Below are 24,997 nucleotides of genomic sequence, written 5' to 3' on the forward strand. Positions count from 1 at the left end.
CACTCTTTGACCGACGACGTAACGGGGAGGCTTCGACCGGTGGCGATCGGCCTTAGCCTTGGTGCGCGACCTAGCCTGGAGCAGAGCTCTGCGAGCTCTGGTCCAGGTTCGGTGACACCTCTGGACTAGTGCGTGTGCGGAGGGGACCGAAACCTCGGATTCCGTACTGACAAAATTAGGTGGTTGGTACCCTAAACTACACTTAAATGGAGACATGCCCGTAGATGACACTGGCAAAGAATTGTGTGCGTACTCCACAACTGAGAGTTGCTGACACCAGGACGAAGGATTATTGGAAACCAAACATCGCAAAACCCTCTCGACATCCTGATTGGCTCGTTCGGTTTGACCATTGCTCTGGGGATGGAACCCGGAAGAAAGACTAACAGTCGCTCCTAACAATTTACAAAATTCTCGCCAAAATTTGGACACAAATTGGGGACCCCTGTCAGAAACCACGTCTGTCGGGAGGCCATGTATGCGGAAGACGTGGTCAATGACTGCTACCGCTGTTTCCTTGGCTGAAGGTAATTTGGGCAAGGGAATAAAATGAGTCGCCTTCGAGAACCGGTCCACTACGGTTAAAATCACCGTATTGCCTCTAGAGGGCGGGAGGGCGGTGACAAAATCTAGCGAAATGTGGGACCAGGGTCTTGAAGGGACAGACAGCGGTAAGAGTAACCCCTCTGGAGGTCGATTGGAAGTCTTACCAATAGCGCAAACTGAACAAGCCAAGACGAAATCGTGGACGTCACAAGCCATACCAGGCCACCAAAATCGTTGCTTGACTAGAAATCTAGTTCTACTAACCCCTGGGTGACAAGCAACACTGGAACAATGACCCCACTGGAGAACGTCTGACCGTAACCCCTCCGGCACAAACAATCGGTTCGGTGGGCAACGAGCCGGGGGCGTTACCCCTTCTAAGGCGGTCAACACCTTCGATTCGACCTCCCATCTGAGCGCGGAGATAATGATGGTCCCCGGTAAAATGGGCTCGGGAGTAGCAGTACGATCGGAACGCTCAAAAAGACGGGATAAAGCATCGGGTTTGATGTTTTTGGAACCCGGCCGGTAAGAAAGTGTAAAATCGAAACGACCGAAAAACAATGCCCACCGAGCCTGCCTGGAGTTAAGTCTTTTGGCGGTTCTAATGTATTCGAGATTCTTATGGTCCGTCCATACAATGAAAGGTACACCCGACCCCTCAAGCCAGTGACGCCATTCTTCCAGTGCAAGTTTGACTGCCAACAACTCTCGATTGCCAATGTCATAATTAACTTCTGCAGGAGATAACCGGTGAGAATAATACGCGCACGGATGCACCTTTCCTTTCGCGTCGACCTCCACTATGAATTGACGTGAGCGATCAGGGGTGACGAGAATGGGAGCTGAAACAAAGCAGCTTTTCAGTTTGGCAAACGCAGCCTCAGCTGCGTCTGACCACCTGAACGTCAAACTAGGGGAGGTCAAGGCGGTCAGAGGAGCGGCTAGTTGGCTGAAATTGCGAATGAAACGCCGGTAAAAATTGGCGAACCCCAGAAATCTCTGCAGGGCCTTGCGAGACTCTGGGGATGGCCAATTTACCACAGCCTTAACCTTCTCAGGATCCATGCGAACACCCTCAGTCGAAATGATGTGTCCTAGAAAAGAAACAGACTGTGCATGAAAAACGCATTTCTCCGCCTTGACAAACAATCCATTCTCTAGCAACCGCAGAAGCACTCGTCGTACGTGTTGCACGTGTTCCTGGAGAGACGAAGAAAAAATCAATATGTCATCCAGGTAAACATATATGAACAGATCGACCATGTCTCGCAACACGTCATTAACGAGTGCTTGAAAGACTGCCGGCGAGTTGGTTAGCCCGAACGGCATAACGCAGTACTCAAAATGGCCTCTAGGGGTGTTAAAGGCAGTCTTCCACTCATCCCCCTCCCTGATGCGGACCAAATGATAAGCATTACGTAAGTCCAATTTAGTGAAAACGGACGCTCCCTGCAACCTCTCAAAAGCTGAAGACATAAGCGGTAAAGGATAGGTATTCTTTACCGTTATGTTGTTCAGCCCTCGGTAGTCAATGCAAGGTCGCAAGGATCCGTCCTTCTTTCCCACAAAAAAGAACCCCGCCCCCGCTGGAGAAGAAGAAGGGCGGATAAACCCCGTTGCTAGAGAACTGGATATATATTTCTCCATGGCCGCCGTCTCTGGAATAGACAAAGAATATAACTTGCCCTTAGGCGGAGAAGTACCTGGCAATAACTCTATCGCACAGTCATAGGGACGATGAGGAGGAAGAGAATCAGCACGAGACTTACTGAACACCTCCTTCAGGTCGTGGTACTCCGCGGGCACGCTAGCCAAATCCACTGCTTCCCCCTGAAACACAGACTCAGAAACATTAACACCAGCAGACAAAAGACAAGACAAATGACATTCCTCGCTCCAGCTAACCACAGATCCAAGGCGCCAATTGATCCTGGGGTTGTGTTTCTGAAGCCAGGTGTGACCGAGAACGATGGGGGATTGAGGTGAGTCCGTGATGTAAAATGATATCTCCTCAGTATGGTTGCCAGATGTGGTGAGGGAAACAGGTAAGGTGGTCTGAGTGATGACTGGTAGTCTGTGTCCGTTGAGAGCAAAGGGTGCAATGGGGTGTTTGAGGGAGGTGAGAGGAATGTTAAGCTTACAAGCGAACTTGAAGTCCATGAAATTACCCTCTGCCCCAGAATCCAACAAGGCGTGATGCTCGAGTGCGTGGGTGGACCACCGTAGACTCACCGGAAGGAGTGTCGATGTAGATGAGGTCTTCCTGGCAGAGATCCCACCCGATAGTAGCCTCCGTTTTACTATCGGGCTTGGTCTTTTACCGGACAACGCTGGATGTGATGTTCTTGACTGCCGCAGTATAAACATAGTCCCAGGGATCTCCGCCTGATCCTCTCCTCCCGGGAGAGCCGAGCTCGCCCCACCTGCATGGGTTCAAGATCTCCCGGTGGGCTGACCGCAACATCTGAGCGCTGATACTGAGCCTCCGGTCTGTTCGCGAGAACTGTTCTCCCCCTCCGTCTGACGGCTTGATCGAGTCGATTGTCAACTCTGATGGTGAGGTCAATCAGACTATTGAGAGAAGTGGGGAGCTCGACGGCGCGGATCTCCTGTTGGATGCGGTCAGCCAACCCATGCAGGAAGTGATCCCACTGCGCCTCTTCGTTCCACTTACACTCCGCCGCCAGGGTGCGGAACTCAATCGAGTAATCGGAAACGGACCTTTCCCCCTGACGTAGGTCCGTGAGAAGGCGAGCCGCTTCCCTCCCGGCGACGGAGCGGTCGAAGACCCGTCTCATCTCTTCCGAAAGGGCGTGGAACGAGGCACAGCAGCTGTCTTGGTTCTCCCACACCGCCGTCCCCCAGAGGGCAGCCCTTCCCGTAAGTAGTGATAAGACGAAGGCCACCTTCATCTCCTCGGTGTAGAACGTGCGGGGCTGCATGGCGAAGTGCAGAGAACAATGAGACAGAAATGATCGACAGAACTCTGGCTCACCCGCATATTTCTCCGGGATGGGGAGGCGTGGTTCGGGCTGGGAAATCCCCCCGGAGACGATCGGCGGTGTGGGTGGCGTGGGAGGCGCAGCGGGTGACGGTTGTTGTTGGTGTTGCGTCTGGAGAGCGAGCTCGGACACCTTCGTCACCATTGCTTGGAAGGCTCGACCCATCTCATCTATCGCCTTGTCTTGGCGATCCATACGACCCACAGCTCGTTGCAGAAATTCTTCCAGATGAGATGGGGAGCGGTCGCCTGCTGCTTCCATGATGGTCAGATCCTTCTGTAACGACAGATAAAAGAGGAGGAAGCAATTGCAGGCGATCAGATGTAGTTTATTGAGAAAGAGAGTCCAGGATGTTGGCAATGGCAAGGAAGGTCTACGGTGGCGTGAGAAGAGCTGGGGGGTGAAGTCAGCGGTGCAGGTGAAGGTGGTCAATGGTTGAAACCAGGAACAGACCGGAACACTGACACGAGGACGACAACACTTAATCCACTCCAGCACACGAACACGGAAGACGGTAATCCAACTAGGACACGAAGACATGAGAGAGGATCTGACAACAGAGAGAGAGCGAGGTGAGTATAAGTAGCTGAGGTGTGATGAAGATCAGCTGGAGCGAGACAATCAACACCCAGGTGATGACAATCAACTAAACGAGCACATGGAGACAACGTAAGTACAAAAACAATCACAAAACATGACACGGAGGAAACACTGGATTTCCTACCGTGACACTCATTGTGTGGCACTTTCTGCTGAAGTAAAACGCTTCATTGCATAAAAACCTTGCTGCTTTTTTCTAGAAGATAAAATACTGCTGTCTTACTGGTTTTTGCTTATTTTCTTGGATGCAACCAAGAATGTTGCTCTTGTGTGATCAATTTCTAGTGATTTTCGACATATAAATGACACTGTAAAAGCATCTGCTGAATGAAAATGTCCACAACAGAGTCTCTTTAAAGAAATAAACCAGCGTCCATCATCAGTGTAACGTTAAGAATGGTGCATTCGGTTCATTTATTGTAAAACAGAAACGGTATCAATGTTAAACTGCTAGATCAAATCAATCTCAGTTCAATGTCAGTTTCTTTCCTCACTGCTGTAAATTATCCATTGAAGAAATTAGAGATAATGCATGCACTTCCCAGCAGCAGTCGTCATATAAAATGTTCAGAAGAAAACTGCTTCTTCAAACTGAACGAAATCTTGATAAATATAGACGAGCAGTGTTTAAAGCCTCATGCATGATACAGCACACATATCTGCACTTTTAAGAGGTTTTGTAATGCATATGTTCTGTCTGACTTGTTTTTTGGCAGCTCTATCTTTGTTCTCTCTCGAGGAACATATAAAAGTAATGAAGTTGTCACGCCATTGGCTGCTGTTTCAGATGCATGAGATTCGACACGTTCAGCTGCTCCAGCAAACAGACTGCAGAGCAATGATTACAATAAAATACTGAATAAACCAACTTAAAACAACCAAAAGTGATGTTTTAGTCAATAAAATGGTGAGTCCTCCTTGTATTAACCAAATGTTTTGTTCATGATTTACAGATTTATTGTTCTTGTTTGATAGGAAAACAACACACAGGGGCAAAAACGTTCATGTAAAAGTCAGTCATCTGAATGTAATTCTGCACCATGTTCACTCAGTGCTAGTAAATTTAACATAAAAAAAGAAAGAACATTGAATTAGAAATTACATTTTGAAGTTGAAAGACTGAAACAGCATTTCTGAAGGCAAAGCATAGCTTTGAAGAGTAACATCCTTTTGCAGTAATTCATAATTTGTTTATTAAGTGTCCACGAAAGAGCTAAATGAGTCTCAAAAGACAATTTTCTTAAAAGTGTGCGTTTTATAACGGTGTATGCAGTAAATAAATCAGTCGACATGAGTAAATGTGAGGCTTTCCTTCCTCAGAATGTGTAAAGCCGGTTTTCCTTTCAATTCAGGAGAGAATAATTAAAACAGATAGATGAAATTCCTGATTCTGAGACAGTAAAAATCAGGGCTGGGCTTTTTTTGTCTGAAAGGATTTGAGTCGGTGTTCAGCTCTCAAAAACATTAATAAGAGTTCACGAGTTCACATCTACGTATATTAATACCGTAAGTTTATGCGTATTTGGCGTGCTGTCCGGGTGGAGGGCTCCGAGCTCGGGAAGTGGCCCGAACCCAGAGTACTCCCCCCGGTTGTGGTAAGAGTAGATGGATCTATAAGTGAGGAGAAATGGGGTGGAGGAGGGATGCTGAAAACGGTCAATGAACAGAGATAGGTTCTGCTGTCATTTATACCTTGTCATGAGTTGATTACTGATTGGTCTCCACTTGTGTTAATCAGGTTAATGAACTGCGACTGTTCCTCCCGAACTTTGTTATAAAACAGCATTTCACGAGTTCACATCTACGTATATTAATACCGTAAGTTTATGCGTATTTGGCGTGCTGTCCGGGTGGAGGGCTCCGAGCTCGGGAAGTGGCCCGAACCCAGAGTACTCCCCCCAAAACAAGAGAGCAAAAGGACAGCCGCCGGACTACGAACCCCCCAAAACGCAGAGATTTGGCGGGCTGACGTTTTTAGAAGTATGGTCGTTGACCAGGAGATCTCGCAATGCCTCTGGCAGAAGTAGAGGAGCAGGCAGGTCCTGTTGGTTAATAGTTGAGGAAGAAGCGGTTACGATGTCGGGAAGACAAGCTCCACCGTCTGCCTGCGAGGTGTAATGATATATTGACTAGATGCGTAATGTGTCCTCTGGGAGGCTGAGGCTCGCTGGACAGATAGAGGAAACAAATTATATTCCTGCGTCCACTGGGAGACTGAGGCTCGCTGGACGGGTAGAGGAAATGAATAGGTATTTACTGCGTCCGCTGAGAGACTAGCGCTCGCTGGACAGACATGGGACACCAATAGATATTTCTGTGTCCGCTGGGAGACTAGTGCTCGCTGGACAGGCAGGGGAAACCAATAGATATTACTGCGTCCGCTGGGAGACTGAGGCTCGCTGGACAGATATGGGAGACGAATTTTGTCCCTGCGTCCGCTGGAAGACTGGGCTTGCTGGACAAAGAACAGGAAGAGATGGATGCATACTGCGTCCGCTGAGAGACTAGTGCTCGCTGGACAGGCAGAGGAAAAATAGGTATTTACGGTGTCCGCTGGGAGACTGATAGCCTGACTACGACAGACTTCCTACTTCCGCTCAATTTTATTTCGCTTCTGTACTCAGTCTGATACAGCGTCAGAGCTTTCGGTTTGCCACCGGTCTGGAAACAGCCGGGCCAATCAACGAGCAGAGGGCGGGCTGAGAGCCGTGACGTAGATGCTAAGCACAGAGTTTTAAATTGTAGGTTAGAGAAATCGAAAACTGAAACGACCGCGGAAATGGGAAACGAGACACGGGATGCAATTCGCTTTGTTATGGAGAACATTCAACTCTTTTTCAAACTGAAGCCAGAACAAGAAGAGTGTTTAACAACAGATTTACAGTGGAAGTTCAATCATAGATTTGAGTTCGATGCATGATGTCTGTGCTTCGATGCGGCTGTACAGGCGCATAACATACGTCATAACTAAACGTATCTGATTGGCTTACGGGTAACCAATGATTTTAAACTTCAGACAAGTGCCCCCTAGCGAGAGAGAAAACACTTCTCTATTATGCCATTGCAGACTCTGCTACTTCACTTTGCTTCGTAGACAGAGTCTGGTATTACCAGGTTAGGAGACTGAGGCCCACTGGACAAACAGAGGAAAAATAGATGTTATTGAGTCCGCTGTGAGACTAGTGCTCGCGGACTGATAGAGACATAGGTATTTTCTGCGTCCGCTGGGAGACTGAGGCTAGCTGGACAGACAGAGGAAAGAAAAATAATAATGAAAATAGATATTTACTGCGTCCGCTGAGAGACTGGTGCTCGCTGGACGGGCAGTGGAAACGAATAGATATTGACTGCGTCCGCTGAGAGACTGAGGCTCGCTGGACGGGCAGTGGAAACGAATAAATATTTGCTGCGTCCGCTGAGAGACTGGTGCTCGCTGGACGGGCAGTGGAAACGAATAAATATTTACTGCGTCCGCTGAGAGACTGGTGCTCGCTGGACGGACGGTGGAAACGGATAAATATTGACTGCGTCCGCTGAGAGACTGGTGCTCGCTGGACGGGCAGTGGAAACGAATAAATATTTACTGCGTCCGCTGAGAGACTGGTGCTCGCTGGACGGGCAGTGGAAACGAATAAATATTTGCTGCGTCCGCTGAGAGACTGGTGCTCGCTGGACGGGCAGTGGAAACGAATAAATATTTGCTGCGTCCGCTGAGAGACTGGTGCTCGCTGGACGGACAGTGGAAACGAATAAATATTGACTGCGTCCGCTGAGAGACTGGTGCTCGCTGGACGGGCAGTGGAAACGGATAAATATTTGCTGCGTCCGCTGAGAGACTGGTGCTCGCTGGACGGGCAGTGGAAACGGATAAATATTTACTGCGTCCGCTGAGAGACTGGTGCTCGCTGGACGGACAGTGGAAACGAATGAATATTTACTGCGTCTGCTGAGAGACTGGTGCTCGCTGGACGGGCAGTGGAAACGGATAAATATTGACTGCGTCCGCTGAGAGACTGGTGCTCGCTGGACGGACAGTGGAAACGAATGAATATTTACTGCGTCCGCTGAGAGACTGGTGCTCGCTGGACGGACAGTGGAAACGGATAAATATTGACTGCGTCCGCTGAGAGACTGGTGCTCGCTGGACGGGCAGTGGAAACGGATAAATATTTACTGCGTCCGCTGAGAGACTGGTGCTCGCTGGACGGACAGTGGAAACGAATGAATATTTACTGCGTCCGCTGAGAGACTGGTGCTCGCTGGACGGGCAGTGGAAACGGATAAATATTGACTGCGTCCGCTGAGAGACTGGTGCTCGCTGGACGGACAGTGGAAACGAATGAATATTTACTGCGTCCGCTGAGAGACTGGTGCTCGCTGGACGGGCAGTGGAAACGGATAAATATTGACTGCGTCCGCTGAGAGACTGGTGCTCGCTGGACGGGCAGTGGAAACGAATAAATATTTACTGCGTGCGCTGAGAGACTGGTGCTCGCTGGACGGGCAGTGGAAACGAATAAATATTTACTGCGTCCGCTGAGAGACTGGTGCTCGCTGGACGGACAGTGGAAACGGATAAATATTGACTGCGTCCGCTGAGAGACTGGTGCTCGCTGGACGGACAGTGGAAACGAATAAATATTTACTGCGTCCGCTGAGAGACTGGTGCTCGCTGGACATGCGGGGGAAAACAGAGCAGATAATATATGTATAATTTATTTATTTATTTATTTATTTTTATTTTTTTTTTTTTTTTTTTTTTTTTTTTTTTTTCAGCGCGTCCGCACCGCATCGAGTTGAAAATATCTCAACTTTTCAGAATGCCGCAGCGCAAGAATATCAGACCTGAACCAGGAAGTTGGTCACCAGATCACGGGGTAACCAGTTAAACTGCATGGAGACACCGGAGAGTGCCTAGATGTTTTCTCTGAGGTGCTCGCTCATCGCAGTTGTGCTGCCGTGGTACACCATATCGGTTTTGCAAAGGGAACAAAGAGCCATTTTATTTGTCCTCTGTTTAAAGTATTCTCATACTTTTAATAACAGTGGTCTCGGTTTGTGAAGAAAGTTGCATTCTATTATTCGCAGTATGCCATTATGCGAGATGTAAACAGTGTGACGCGTTCACGCATTTCACACGCGTCAATGTATTTTGTAGTCGACGTAAACGATGATGTCGACGCGTCGTTGCAGCACTAATTAGTGGTGGAAATTATGATTCTTTCTAGAGATTCGTTCATTTTCAGTTCATTCACCAAAATGATTCATTCAGATTCGTCCAGTGATGATTTCTTCGTTTTACGCAAAATGTGCCACCAGGCGGAAAAAAAAAAAGAGTGTATTATGTCTTAAGTCAACGAACGCGTTCACTTGTTACAAAAGCTGATCTGGCTTTGTTAAAATGTGTGTGTAATCGCATACAATATATAAAGTCTAATTGAGTTGTTCAGATGAACAAAGCACAAGGTTTCTTGCCTAATTAGCATTTTAATTGTTTGGTCAAACAGTTTGTATATTATAAATTCACATCCATAAATCGGGGATTAAACCTTTCTTTTACGGTCTATGGATTAAACGTGGAGTTGCTAAATATCAAAACGAGCGTATGTGCACAGTACTGTACCTATAACTGCGCTTTGCATTTTCGAGATTGACATGCTAAGTAGCAGACTAACCCGGTTTACTCTAATTTCGTTCACGAACAAGGTAAGCTATGTGCCAGTTCAGTAATTTCACTCACGAACGATAAGATCTCTAGATCTAGTTCAGACTCATATGAAACTCGTTCATTGAAGGGCGTATTCGTTACTACATTCAACGAATCACATACTCTGTCACCTCATACTCGAAGGCTATCGGCTCGAGGTTGAGTAATTCTTTGACAGGATGAAACGGTTGTTACCCGGTTCACTGAGCTGCGCATGCGCTGCTTATAGCGCCGCGCTGCTATGGAGGGAGAAACTTCATTGAACGAGAAATATGAGTCAGTGGATAACATGAGCGATTCGTTCACCTAAAAGATTCGTTCAGCTAAAAGATTTGTTCAAAAGAACGATTCGTTCATGGACGACACGTCACTAGTCCTAATTGATACATTTGGAACACTGGTTTCACGTTGTAGTATAGACTGTGGAAACAGAGGCTTCTGAAAACTATGAATGTCATTATACAATGAATATCATTATGTCTGTAAGACATACCAAGACATGATTATGGCAATAACATTAATTGCAGTTATGTGCTATTCACTTCCAAGCAATTCTAAAGATATTTACTTGCATGCTTTTCATATTACAGTCCTAGAAAGACAACAGAATTTTACTCACACTGCTGTCCTGCGGCAAAACGAGGGTAGTGATCACGCCAGTAGATGGTGAAATATGCCCCTAAATAAATTGGTCCTGCCAGAATAATTGAATGAAACTTATGTCTGTAAAACCTCAGTGAGGTTTAAACGTGCACGGTAAGGCAGGTAATATCTTTGGACATTTCCGTGTGGATGATGACTACGTCATAGCCTCATTTAACAACTTTAAGCCTCCTTTCCACAGCACACGGCATTTGGAAACGATTGTCGCATACTGGTCGTGCAGCAACTGTTACCTTGACGTGTCCAACATGGTAAAATTAATAATCAGTGTTGGGCAGTAGCGTCGCTACAAGCAGCGAAGCTAGTTTGACTACATTTCTCAGTAGCTTGGTCGTAGCTTCGCTACTTTCTGAATCGAATAGCTTTTCAGTAGCGAAGCTACTTTTACCAAGTAGTGCGGTAGCTTCCACACAAGCTACATTTCGCAAGCATTTCTGAAGCTCAAACTCAAATCGGGAAATACAACTGCTAATATCGCTGATCCTGGATCAGTAGTGACGCTCTTGTTCGCGTTTAAGGTGGATAGCAACCAATCATCTTTATGATGCATTACCGCCACCTTCTGCTCCGGATGGTGCCACTCCTTGGCCAGTCACGCAAAAAATTATTTGATGAAATGATGGCATAGGATGAGGTCGGAGAACAGTTAATCCCGAGGAGTGAGTCGCCGTGGCCGTACCTCGACAAGTACATGACACTGACCGAGATAACAGAGAGAAAATATGTTTTCAGATGCTGCTTGTAAAAATTAACAGGGTCCCCCTTACGATTATTGTGATATATTGTAATATATTATTTCCCTTTTTATTTCTAATATTTATAATTTAAATACATTTAATAATAGTTAACAAGATATAGGTAATTCTGACCTCGCACCGATAGATCTGATTAGAATACATCACATCCGGTCGGGCGTTCGCCCACGGTCTAATCGTGGAAGTGTAAATATTTGTACGCATCGGAGACTCAATTTGGATCTGAAATTCCACATGCGTATGTGATCGAATCTCCACGCGGCTCCCGCACTACTTTCTAGCCGAAAACCTGTATTTAGCGTCTTCACCTGAAAATGTATTAATTTATGATGCACGGTCTGTGCCGCTAGAGGAGGCGGCCTCAAACTGCGCCTCGGCCGGAAAAGCCGCGGTGAAGGGCTGAGCCGCGGCGGGAAGTGAGAGAGGCCTGCTGCTGCTGCAGTAGGAACTGAGGAGCGGGCTGGTTGGGTGCCTGCTGGAGCTGCGATTCCAGCGCTCAAAGAGAGCCCGGTCTTGATCGGATCGAGCGTGGTGTCGAGCGAGGTAAGCTCGGCTTGCACGGTCTATTGGCCACGACGTGTGGCTTGGCGAGAAGAGCAACTGTCGCGATGACGTTTGATGGTGCTCAACTGCCGTGTTTAATGATCATGGGTGTCAGAAAAAGTAGCATTTCTGAAAAAATCCCCGGTATGGATCTCCTTGCTGGAAGGAAAATCGGGTCTGTGATGAGAAGACAGACAGCGCGAACCGGGATGCTGAAAACGGTCAATGAACAGAGATAGGTTCTGCTGTCATTTATACCTTGTCATGAGTTGATTACTGATTGGTCTCCACTTGTGTTAATCAGGTTAATGAACTGCGACTGTTCCTCCCGAACTTTGTTATAAAACAGCATTTATCAATAAATCATGCCCCAAAAAAAGAAAAAAAACCTTCTAACATCGAGTTCCCTGAGTTTGAAGCTTGAATTTGACTCTTATATGGTGGATGTTTTACACTTTTTCCATATTACAGACATGTAGAATGAAACTGAAAGAGCCAAAACAAAAAGAGAAAGAAACAAACATGAAGGGGAAATCGAGAGATAAAATGCTAAATTAAAGAGGACGGAAATGCAGCAGCGACACTCCATTCACACAGCATTTCCACACCTCAAACCATCCATGTGTGCTTTTAAATAACTGATCAGCTGCAAGGTGTTGAGAATACTAATGTTACTGATCAGAGAGGCTCAGTGATTGGCTGCCTCATCAACCACAGGCCACGCCCACTGCACGCTACAGCACAGAAATCTTTTCAGAATAACACACTTAACGTTCAAATGTTCAAGCAACTTCTAAGTTCTAATTCTAAGTCGACTTTTATGAAATAAAGGTTTTTCTCAAATACTCGCTGGACACAATTATTGGCACTAATCTACTTACATTTAGATGTGAAGACACAATCAACTTTGCTTTAAAATGCATTGCAAGATCTTCCAAATGAACTGGAGTCACTTCCGTAAAGTGTAATTACTGTCAAGAAAAGTCAGAATTACACAAAATAAACTCATAATTACAAAACAAAATTAAGAATTGAAAGATTTTAACTCTGAATTCAGAGGAAAAAAGTTAGAATTGCTAGAAAGAATAACAACAACAACAACATCAGAAAAGTCACCACTGGAAGAAATAAACTCAAAATTACAAGAAAAGTCAGAATTTCTACAAATATACTCGAATTACAAGAAATTAACTAACATTTGTGGAAAATAAACTTAGAGCTACAAGAAAGTCAGAGTTGTGAGAAATAGATTCAGAATTACACAAAACATTGTCAGAATTGTGATAAGTTCAGAATTACAAGAAAAAAAAGTCTGAATTGTGAAATATAAACTTAGAATTACAAGAAACAAATCCTGTTGTGAGATGTGACTTCAAATTAAAAAAAAAAAACAGAACTGCAAGACATAAACCCCTTTTTTTTGTAGAAAAATTGTTAGACAAAAAAAGTTGCAATTACCTTTTTTTTTCACAAATTATTTTTCCAAACCAGCACCGAGTGAATGTAGTGTTTAGTAGAAGTATCCAGTGTCTTAACTGACGTTGCAGTGTAATGTGGACAGGGCTGCAGGTGTAAAGGGTGTTCCAGTATCACACTGATCAGAGCTCATGTAAATCCAGAACAGATGAAGGCTTTGAGATCCGCGTGTTTAACTGCGGTTATTACTGATGTTATCGAGCTCCTGCTGCTGTTGGGACTTCATTTCCTCAGCACTCTGAGAGACTACAACCTCGTTTTACAATGATTACAACAGCTTTTAGAAGGAAATTAGCAATTCTGCCGTAAGGAAATGAAAGTCACCACCAAGGTTGAAGAGAAATCAAAGACACTGTAATATGAACATGAACCTTGCAAATTAGCAAACTCAATATCTGAGTGTTTTTAGATCAATAACAGCTAATATCACAAGCTAATATTCTCTATGCACTAATGAAATAGCTTTTTAATGAATGGGTTCATTTTGGATGGTCTGGTCAGGGCTTTAAGATTAATAAACCAGATTATATAATCATTAAACCTGAAGTTTACTTGACAGGTCTGCAGTTTAAAACTGTTTTCCCCATCTGCAGCTTTCATGTCAGATCTCTCGTCTCTGTGAGAACTGAGAGGAAAATGATGCACTTGTGTTGAGTTTGTTAAACTGATCCTTTTTTATTACATAGAAACGAATCAGTAACTCAAATTCTATCCTGAGGAAGAATCTATCATTCTCTCAAGGTTATGAACACAATTTCTTCTATTAACATTAACATATAAAGTAGTCTGGTCTTTAATAATGTTCTCAAAATATAAGCACAAATTATCATTCTTGGAACTTTTTTCCTAGTTGGACGTTCTTCTGACATCATTGTTTCAGAACGTTCAGGGAACATTCGAATTAACTTTAATGTTACAAAGTAACGTTAAAGCTCCCACAGTTTGCAACATAGTAACATGGAATATGTTGCCTCAACATTCGAAAAAGAAAAAAAACCGGTTGTAAATTATTTAAAGAGGTGGACGTTTTGAAAGTACAGAAATACAGTTTTAATAACTTCTATCATCCATCATATTTAATTATGTAAAATTTTAATGCATAACAATGATCTGACATAATATCCTGCATCATCTGGACGCTGATTGGAGGAGCGCGGTGGGCGTTTCCGCATTCCGCCAGCGGCTCGCAGTCGCTGATTGGTGGAGCGCGGTGGGCGTTTCCGCATTCCAGCGCGAGCGCGCACACGAGCCGAGCGCAGCGCGGAGACAGACGCGACGCATCCGAGACCCTCCTCGATATTCCGCTGGAAAGTTGCCCGTTCTGCGCCGGGATGCCGTACATCCTCATCAGCACACAGATCAGACTGGTGCGTATGAAGCACGAGACTGAAGCGAGCGCAGATCTGAGCGTCATGCACAGCAGTGATTATGATATTATGATGCATCAGAGGATTACAGGTGCATGCATGCTGCATTGGAGTTGTTGATGTTACATTAGTAACCCGCCTACGCAGAAAACATATTTTGACATGATGTGTGTTCTATACTTTAAATGATTTGTGATGATAATCATTCTATTCAAACGAGGAAGTCTAATGTTTGCATTTCGTGCGTGTGTCGCTCGTGCACCTGTCTGTGTGACCTGGAGCATAAAGTGAAAGTGAATCATTGATTCAAGCCACAGCATACACTATACTAGAGTCATACTTAAAGGAATAGTTTAGCCAAAAAAGTAATATGTGCTCACCCTCATGCCATCCGAAATGTTGTCTAGATGAATGGGTGCCATCAGAATGAGAGTCCAAACAGCTGATGAAAACATTACAATAATCCACAGCACTCCAGTCCATCATTTAACATCTGGAAAATGTTTAGAGCTGTTTAAACGCTGCTTGATCTGTGCAGATTTCTCTCCTGATTCAGACCAGATGCACTTTTTCACTGGAGGAAGTGTGATTATGGATTATAGACTCTATGTGTTTGAGTTAAAATCATCTTAATGCTGGATTTGTTTCAAGTTTTGTCTTCTCCGGATGTTCACTGATGGATTATTGTGATGTTTTTATCAGACTCTCATTCTGACGGCACCCATTCACTACAGAGCATCCATTGATGAGACACTGATGCAGTGCTACATTTCTCCTAAATTTGATTAAGAAACAAACATAAAAAAAAAAACACTTAACAAAAGACATTTGCAGTGATAAAAGCACAGTTCTAGTGCTGAAAGGAAGATAAGATCATATTAAGTGGTCAAACCGCGCTTGTTTTCAGGAGACGGGGCCCACAATGGTCGGTGACGAATATTCCGATCCATCCATCATGAACTACCTCGGAGCCCGGAAATCAACCATGCTGGGAAACAACTTGTAAGTGTTTGGTAACCTGATGTGTTGTAGTTATTTTCAGACTAATGAGTTAAAGCCAAGACATTAGCTTCCCGTTTTGCTGATTTGCCAAAAATGCTTAATATGATGCTGAATTTTAAAATAACCGATAGCGTTTTAAATAGATAGAATTTTAAATTGTATATGCATCAGCTTTCATGCACTTCTCAAAATAATACTAGCAGAAAAATGACAGGCTTCTCTCTGAACTATTTAAAGTGCATCGTTAAACTTTTAATATGTAAAAAACTGTATATGTTTAAATACTCCATTAAAAGAACTATACACATGAGCTTTTTCACAGTTTGGAACAGATGAAGCAGAAAACATTTTCTTCTGTCATTAGCTATAATTCTAACCTTGAAATCAGGATTAGTCATCAAATAATGTCATGGATGTGAAAATGGGCTGAGAATTGATCAGAGTCTGGCTCAGATTCGGACAGGAATCATGTGTTTGTGATGATTAAAGATTAATACAAGATTTCTTCGACAGAGAAATGATTCTTAAAAGCAGAAATCCTACAAAATGCATCACTAGCACAAAATTAGAAAGAAACTTGGATTAGCAAACACTGTGGAGTCTGAATATATTTGCTAAAGAAATTAAAGTATTGCAAAAGAAAATAAAGTCCTGCAAAGGAAAATGAAAAAAATATATAAATAAAGAATTAAAAAGAGGAAAATCAATGATTCCACAACACACATTTTCCATCATAGCTTCTAATTTATTTGCAACGCCGCTTTTATTTTGTTTTTCATTCGAGTGTGAGCTCACGACAGGGACACAAAGAAAAGTATTGTAAGCTCACACTTGATCGAAACACAAAATAAAAACAGTGTTGAAATTATATTAGAAGCTATGGCCATGAAAAAAAAATGTTACGAAATCGGTTTCATTTTATATTTTAGTTTTTTATTTTGGTTTGCAAAACTTACTTTTTTCTTGTAATAATTTCATTTTCTTTTGCAATTTTTTTTTTGTTTTTGTTTGCTTAAAAGCTCATTTAATCTTTTCTCAATATTTCTATTTTCTTTAGAAATTATATTTGTTTGCAAAAAGCACATTTATTTTTTTCTCAGTCATTTTACTTTTGCAATTATTTATTTTTGTTTGCAAAAAGAATTTTTTTAACAAAACTTTGATTTACTTTTGCAATTATTTTTGTTTGCAAAAGCACATTTATTTTTTCATAATACTTTCATTTACTTTTGCAATTATTTATTTTTGTTTGCAAAAAGCATTTTTTTTTTTCTCAATGCGCAAATAAATTTGGCCCTGAGTTGACTCCATACAGAAGCTTATCTTTAACTAAATCATTGGTGATATCTGTGTGTGTCACAGCTCCGAGTATCACGTGGACGAACCGCCGAGACTCGTCTTGGACAAACTGGAACAGATTGGGTTCAGAGTGGTCAGCATGACGGGAGTCGGTCAGACGCTGGTCTGGTGTCTCTATAAAGAGACGAGTGACTCGCTGTGACTCTGTGGCTCGTGTACTGCAGGTAAACATGGTAAACGAGGCGAAGAAGGGTATTAATCAAGAGATCTCAGAAACTATCATGTGTGAGGTTATTAAAATCAAAACATCTGTCTCAATTAGCAATATTATCATCAATGTGCTTTCTCTGATTTATGGATTTAGCTTTTTGTTAACACTCTGATATGACGGGAAAGTAGGGTTTGTTTAGTGATTGTAGTAATATAAACAATTTAATTAAGGAACATCATAAGAAACATTATTCTGTTATGTTGCATCTGTAGTGTTGACTTTGACGTTATCTTGAATAAATGCTTTGCAACGAAACATCAGTTTTTAAAATCCTGTTGTAGCTCAAAATCAGTTCTGAACAGTTGTTTACAGTGTTTGTACGTGAACATATATTTTGTCTGTACTGAACTCTGATATATTAAAATAGTTTCTGTATGTGTGTGACAAGCTGTAATTAACAATAAAATAAAAAGTACGATCTTTTCAAAGGGGTTTAAAAGTGCTGCATGTTTGTGATTCAAAGATGCAAATATTCAAGCCTAATCTGATCGTATAGTATTTAGCTACACAGTGTTACTTTAGTATCATTAAGATATTTTTATAGTTTTTATTAATATTTTGAATCAGTATTTATTTTTGTTTTGCATTTAAAGTTTAGTTATTTAAAGGTTTTTAATGAGTCTATATAATTTTATTAACCTCTATTTAAATTTTTGTTTATGTTGTCCTTTTATTTAAATGTTATTATGATTTTATGCTTTTTTTTGTCATTAGGTACTTGTTTTTGTTTTAAATAGGTCTATAGTTTTTATTCATTTTTATTTCAGGTTTAATTGTTTTAGCACATCAAGTTAAAACTAAATAAAAATGATAAAAATGCAACTAACTGAAAAAGCCATATTTATTATTATTTTTATAATTTTTTAATGGTTTTAGTTTGTTAACCATAATAACCCAGCTACTGTATAAAGGGCCAAAAATCAATTTGGATTTTTTTTTTTTTTTTTTTAATCAAATGTATTTATTTTACTTTAACTTTAGTTGACGTCTTAGTAGTTTTGTTGTATTATTGTAATTTTTAGTAGTTAGTGTTTTAAATTTATATGTACAGTTTTTGATTTTATTAATTTTTATTTTCAGTTTTAGTTATTTTTAATGCATCCCTCTCTCTCTCTCTCTGAATATATATATATATATATTTTTTTTTTCAGGCATTTATTTTTTTAACAAATGTTTTTAATTGGTTTTAATTTTAGTTTTAACATAATAACCCAGCTATGAAGGGTTCAAAAATCTAACCAATTTTTTTTTTTTTTATTATAAAAAATCTAATCCAATTCTCTACATTTCAATTTTAAAAAAAATTAAACTTGAAAAAGAAATTGTAAATGAGGTAATGTTTGAAGGGAATGTTCCAGTTCTTCCTCTGTGGGGTGACTCCGGGTGAAGACACTTCTTCAGGACGCCGGCTGTAATTGTGTTTCCTGTGCTGTAATGCGAACGGGACGCTTCTTTCCAGGAACATCAGAGAAAAGGCCACAGAAGTAAACAGAACCATGTGAAGGTTTAAAAGGCTTCTGAGAAAAGGGTCTCACTGGAGTCGCAGCGGTTTGATGGTGAGGAACACGCCACACGCCACACAATCCTGCAGTGATGGATGTGCACTGAACACGCAGGACAGAGATGACAGACGGCCCTTTACATGATTCATGTGCACATTGTTCCAAATAACATTTCTGAAAAATGTAACATTTAATTTTGGGCTGTCACCATGAGCTTGAGATCTGCTGGCTTTCGCTCTCATCTCAAAGAAAGAATGATAACTACCTGCAGCCATCAACAGCCAATCAGCTGAGCCGTAAATGTCATGTGACTAATGACTCTTAAAGCCACAGGATTGGCTGATGATAATCTAAGAAAAATATAGCATTATAAAATGCTCTTAGAAACCAAAAAAAAAAATAAAAATAAAAATATATATTTTTTTTAAACCACAATGTTGTTTTTTTTGTTTTTGTTTTTTTCGGACAAAAATATTCTGTTGTTTCCTCCACAGAAATAAACTAAAATATATCTATTATCTATATTAAAAAATTTTTTTTTTAGGTTTTTCAGAATAAGGATTGCTCTGAATAAAGTTGAGAGATAAAAAGTCACAATTACCTTTAATATAAATAAATAAAAAAAATAGAATCAAGATGTAAACTCATAATTACAAAAAAAGAGAAAAAAGTCAGAATTTTGAAATAAAAAAGATAAAATCTTAACTCTAAATCTCTAAAACTTGATGCAACTGATGAAAAATATTGACTTTAAAGAACCAATTACACTTTAAATGCAAGATATTTCAGCAGTCATAATAACAATCATCTGTTTGTCCAAAGAATATCATTCTGCATGGCCTCTGATCTGAACGGCACGATTAAACACTGAATCATTCCCATCTCTCTGCACTTTAATAGAATAACACTCTAGTCTTCATAGAGCTGAACTGAACTGGTTTCAGAGTCGATGAACTCAACACTGACAGATATTGATCAGAAGGTTTTATTGATCAGTGCGAGTTTAACTGTAGAGTCACGCCGTCTCGTCCTCTTCCTCCTGCCTCTTCATCTCCTCGATCAGCCTCTTCCTCTCCTCCGCCTGTCTGAGTCTCATCAGCACCACGCTCTCGTAATCACGCTCGCTGCGCAGAGCGCTCTGACACACACACACACACACACACACACACGTTACAGTCAGCAGGTGTGAAGGCAAGTTAACATTTTTTTTCTCTCTTTTTTTGCATTGCATTGCCATAATGCCATGAATTTAAGACTTTCTGCTCCTTAATGTGTAAAAATCTGCATTAAGACTTTTTAAGAAACCCTGACGCACACAAACACAATCAGAAAACTTATTACACACATTAATGCATTAAACTGTTTAAAAAATGTTAGCCTGAATGCACTGTAAGTCACTTTTGATAAAAGCGTCTGCTAAATGCAAACACTGAATTAATTAATATTAATTAAATTAATATCATGAATTTCTGTAAAGCTGCTTTGAAACAATTTGTATTGACAGAATAAAAACTAAACTTCTGTACTGTCATTATTTTTATTTATTTACTTTTTATAGTATTTTTATACGCATTTTTGTATTTTGTTGTGTTTTTGTAAAATGCAATTTCAAAATCAAATGCAATTTTTAAATAAATATTGAATAAAATAAAAAAATTAAAACAGCCCCCAACCCTTATACATAAATAAATATATAAATAAATATTAAAACAAATAAAATAAAAAATAAAATAAGGAGCCAAATAAAAAAAATTATTTGATCCAAATCAATGACATGGAAGTGCCATTTTTTCTATAATAATAAATAATTATAATACATGTAATATCTATTTGTTTGAGACAAGCTGAAATTGAATGTACTATTAAGCATGGTCCAGTTAAATACCAATAAAAAAGTTTAGAATCAAAATGAAATATTGAGCTGAAAGATGTCGTACAGCGCCTGAAGAGAAACAGGATCAATGCTGCTGAAGGATTTAAGAGCAGAGATGAAGCGAGTGCGTGTCTACAAACAGAGACGAGCAGAGAAAGTGATTCTGCATCTGGAAGAGATGACTGGGGTCTCGCATCAACCCCAGACAGAGAGAGAGACAGAGAGAGAGAGAGAGAGAGAGAGAGAGAGGGAGAGAGAGAGAGAGAGAGAGAGAGAGAGAGAGAGAGGGAGAGAGAGAGAGAGAGAGAGACACACAGAGAGAGAGAGAGAGAGAGAGAGAGAGAGAGAGAGAGAGAGAGAGAGAGAGAGAGAGAGAGAGAGAGATGGAGAGAGAGAGAGAGAGAGAGAGAGAGAGAGAGAGAGAGAGAGAGAGAGAGAGAGAGAGAGCGAGGGGAAGCACAGCATTCCGGAAGGAGGGCCGTGATTATCATTCCAGCTCCATGAGCTCAGGCTCCATCTCCCACCTAACCAGCAAATATCACGCAAGCTCAATTAAGTAAATAAACAACTGCTGCATCTTCAATAAACCAAACAAAAGCAGCATCTCTTTACACAAACTTTCCAGAGAAGTTTCCATCGGAAGAGACTCTGAACACTGAACATCACGGCTCCAGAGACACAGAGAAGATCTAACCAGTGAAAACAGAGCCCACTGCTAATCAATGCTGCTCTTCTCTCCTCAAAAATAAAACATCAACATCCATAATAATCAGAAGTGTTTCTCGAGCAGTAAATCATCATATTTTCATGATTTCTGAAGATCATGTGACACTGAAGACTGGAGGAATGATGCTGAAAATACAGCGGAGCATCACAGAAATACATTACAGCCGAGCCAGATAACGAACAAAACATTGACTCGTTCACGAGTGAAGAACCGTTTCTGTCAGACGTGTCCGATTCGTGAACCGAGGAGCTGATGATACTGCGCGTGTGTGATTCAGCGTGAAGCAAACCGACACACAGAGCGTCTGAACTGAACTGATTCTTTTGGTGACTGATTCTGAACTGATTCTGTGCTAGTGTTATGAGCGCGGGTAAACCGAAGGCTTGCAGTCAACGCCAATGATGTCATTACGTCGAGCGCAAAAGAACTGGTGAACCGTTTTCTTCAACCGAACTGTCAGAAAGAACTACTGGTGATCCGAAAACCAATGCAACCGGTTCTTCACTCGTGAACGAGTCAGTCTATTGTTTGTTATCTGGCTCGGCTCAGTGTTCATCACAGCAGTTCAGTCAGATACTGTTTGAGTAAATGAATTACTCCGGGATTTTGGTTTGTTTAGACCACATTAAAAAAAGAGAACAGCTTAAGTCATTTGTGGATTAATGCGTATTATAGATGCAAACCGTTTAAAACGATTCAGTTCGATTTGGTGAACTGGTTCAAAAAGATCCGGTTACATCGAATGATTCGTTCGCGAACTGGATATCCAGCTGCTTTGATTTGAACTCTCTCACAACAGACACGGAAGAGAAGGCAATGCTGAATAAAGTCGTAGTTTTTGCTATATTTGGACCAAAATGTATTTTCGATGCTTCAAAATATTCTAACTGACCCTCTGATGTCACATGGACTACTTTGAAGATGTGTTTCTTACCTTTCTGGACATGGACAGTAGACCGTACACACAGCTTCAATGGAGGGACTGAGAGCTCTCGGACTAAATCTAAAATATCTGTGTTCTGAAGATGAACGGAGATCTCACAGGTTTGGAACGACATGAGGGTGAGTTATTAATGACATCATTTTGCTATTTGGGTGAACTAACCCTTTAATCTAATATGTCTATTATATTTTAGCTTTTCCAATGAATTAAAACGACGTTTACTGGTTTTAGTCAATGGCAGCACTGAACAAGAATTGTGTTCTTGTGTTAATTGAAAAAGAATTTGCCAGAAGCGTTCATGTTTGCCTGACCAAAGTCACTCAACAACATCACGTAATTACGCTTTCCAAACTCATGATCAGACTTCCCAGCATGCCGTGTGTGTGTGTGTGTGTGTGTGTGTGTGTGCGGTTCATGACTAAAGCACAGAGAGACGTGAATCAGACGCTTCTGAGTGTGAACACAACTGTGACGAGACGACAGCATCTGTTAAATGAGTTCATGTGAACTGACATCACTCTTTTTCTTTCTTACACACATTAAAACAAGCTGAAACAGGGACAGTTTTTAAGCTGCACATAGAAATTACTTTAATACAATCTGAACTAAAAATGAAGCACTTTCACAGGTGCACACTAAATTTCAGATCCAGAGTCAGTTATAATTACTCACTGGAATATAGTATAGTTTTAGTAATTTTCTAATTTATTTCTGTAAATGTATTTATTTATTTCTGTAAGGCAACAAGTTATTTTTACATTTTGTATCTAAAATTCATATTTTATTTCAGCTTTATTTTAAAATCCCATGTTAATAATAGTTTCTAGTTAACATTATGCATGTCATCTTTTTAAAAAATCAATTTATTTTTATTTCCATTGACTCTATTAACATTTCTATTTATTTAAGATTTTATTTCAACTATTTCAGTTCATAAAAAAGATTCATAAACATTAGTGATTGACAAATGATTCATAATTTTAGTTAATAATATCTGCTTGTTATTTGTATTTTTTTTTATTTTGTTCTATTTTTTTCTATTTAGCCTTAATTTATTTTTATTTCAGTTTTACTTTTAGAAACGTTGCTACTTAAAATTAAACTTATTTATTCGGTTGCTTAGGAAACATTTCAAAAACTAAAGTTTTGAATATCTTTATGTAACATTTGTTTCATTTTATTTCGGTTAACAACTACATTTAGTTTTAGTTAATGATAGAAACACTTGTAATTTTTCTTTTTTTTTAAATTCTATTCAGCCTCAATTTGTTTTTATTTCCGTTTCAGTAATTGTAGTACCTAAACGTATTTTAGTTTGTTTTCAAGGCAGTTTCTACTTTTTAAATTTTGTAAGGTTTTTATATAACATTTATATTTTATTTCATATTTATATAATTGGAGTTGAGATCGAGTGCTGAAAGCCTGAGAACCTCCTCCACATCTGTCAACACAAGCGTTCAGAGTAATAAACGAGTGTCAGACGCCTAATTAAGATCATTATGAGGCTCATAGCCACTACAACACAACCAAATCAAGAAAAATGAACAGATCACATGAGTCTGAATGGAGAAACTACTTCAACTTTGCACAAGGATGCAAGGATATAAAGGCACTTCTGTTTATTTACTAGTCACGAAGTTAACACTTTATTTTTTAAATTATTAGCATCATTATTTTCAGTGTCTGTTTTTTGAACAAGGAGTCTTAAACATTGCTATTTTATTCCCATAACTGTCTGCTACAGATGAACGTAGTTTAGAAATGTTTATGACCTCATATTATTTGAGAAGCTACATGTAAAATTAAAATTAAAAAAATTCAAGATAAAATTAATAAATATAAAATACATTGTATATTTATATATACAATTAAATAAAATATAAAAAATAAAATAAAATATTAAAATACAAACACACACGCGTAATATATATATAAATAATAAAAAATTGGTTAAATATTAATTAAATATGATTTTAACTAAATTTAAATAAATATGCACATTTATTAAAAATATATATATGAGTGAATAAAAAAAATATATATACATTTTTAATAAAATGCATGTAAAATAAAAAAGTTAAAAGGTTATAAATTATGAAAAAATATATATTATATCAGAATCAGAATCAGAATCAGAATCAGAATGAGCTTTATTGCCAGGTATGTTTACACATACGAGGAATTTGTTTTCGTGACAGAAGCTCCGCAGTACAACAGAATGACAGCGACAGAACATAAAACACATAATAAAAGAATAAAAAATACAAATAAGTAGAGAGTGAATAACAATATACAAATGACAATTGTAGGCAAGTATATTACAAAATGAAGTTATGTATGTACATATATATTGTGTGCAAAATTTAAGTGTATACTAAGTATGTGTGTTAGATAAATAAAGTGTGTGTGTATATAAATATAAAGTGTAGTGTGTCCGCCGTTATTATAAGCTGTTCATAAGATGGATTGCCTGAGGGAAGAAACTGGTCCTGTGTCTGGTCGTTCTAGTGCTCAGTGCTCTGTAGCGTCGACCAGATGGCAACAGTTCAAAGAGGGAGTGTGCTGGATGTGAGGGGTCCAGAGTGATTTTGACAGCCCTTTTTCTCACTCTGGATAAGTACAGTTCTTGAATAGATGGGAGGGTTGAACCAATGATTCGCTCAGCAGTCCGAACTACCCTCTGTAGTCTTCTGAGGTCAGATTTAGAAGCTGAGCTGA

General features: G+C 40.4%; 1 protein-coding gene and 1 pseudogene across 2 annotated transcripts; one reads left to right on the forward strand and one right to left on the reverse strand.

Moving 5' to 3' along the window:
* The first annotated feature begins 14,455 nt into the window (after positions 1–14,455).
* Positions 14,456–17,709, forward strand: LOC113117827 (GTP cyclohydrolase 1 feedback regulatory protein-like). Of its 2 annotated transcripts, none has more exons than XM_026286761.1 (3): positions 14,456–14,662; positions 15,573–15,664; positions 17,027–17,709. In XM_026286761.1, exons 1-3 carry the CDS (start codon positions 14,627–14,629, stop codon positions 17,163–17,165), a joined length of 267 nt encoding a protein of 88 aa, XP_026142546.1. In that variant the 5' UTR covers positions 14,456–14,626; the 3' UTR covers positions 17,166–17,709. The 2 variants fall into 2 exon arrangements, with proteins under 2 accessions (XP_026142546.1, XP_026142545.1); XM_026286760.1 differs by having other exon boundaries at positions 14,499–14,662; positions 15,570–15,664; positions 17,027–17,689.
* A 1,996-nt stretch (positions 17,710–19,705) lies between these two features.
* LOC113117809 (dnaJ homolog subfamily C member 17-like) overlaps positions 19,706–24,997 on the reverse strand; it is a 48,211-nt pseudogene continuing 42,919 nt past the window's right edge.

This window comes from Carassius auratus, chromosome 17, assembly GCF_003368295.1.
Source record: "Carassius auratus strain Wakin chromosome 17, ASM336829v1, whole genome shotgun sequence".
NCBI lineage: Eukaryota > Metazoa > Chordata > Actinopteri > Cypriniformes > Cyprinidae > Carassius > Carassius auratus.

What these genes read in the sequence shown, in the direction of transcription:
- LOC113117827 (XM_026286760.1), top strand. Translation starts at nt 14,627, where the DNA reads ATGCCGTACATCCTCATCAGCACACAGATCAGACTG. An exon ending in TCAGCACACAGATCAGACTG is followed by an intron (nt 14,663 to 15,569) that starts GTGCGTATGAAG and finishes GCTTGTTTTCAG; the next exon opens with GAGACGGGGCCCACAATGGT. An exon ending in ACCATGCTGGGAAACAACTT is followed by an intron (nt 15,665 to 17,026) that starts GTAAGTGTTTGG and finishes TGTGTGTCACAG; the next exon opens with CTCCGAGTATCACGTGGACG.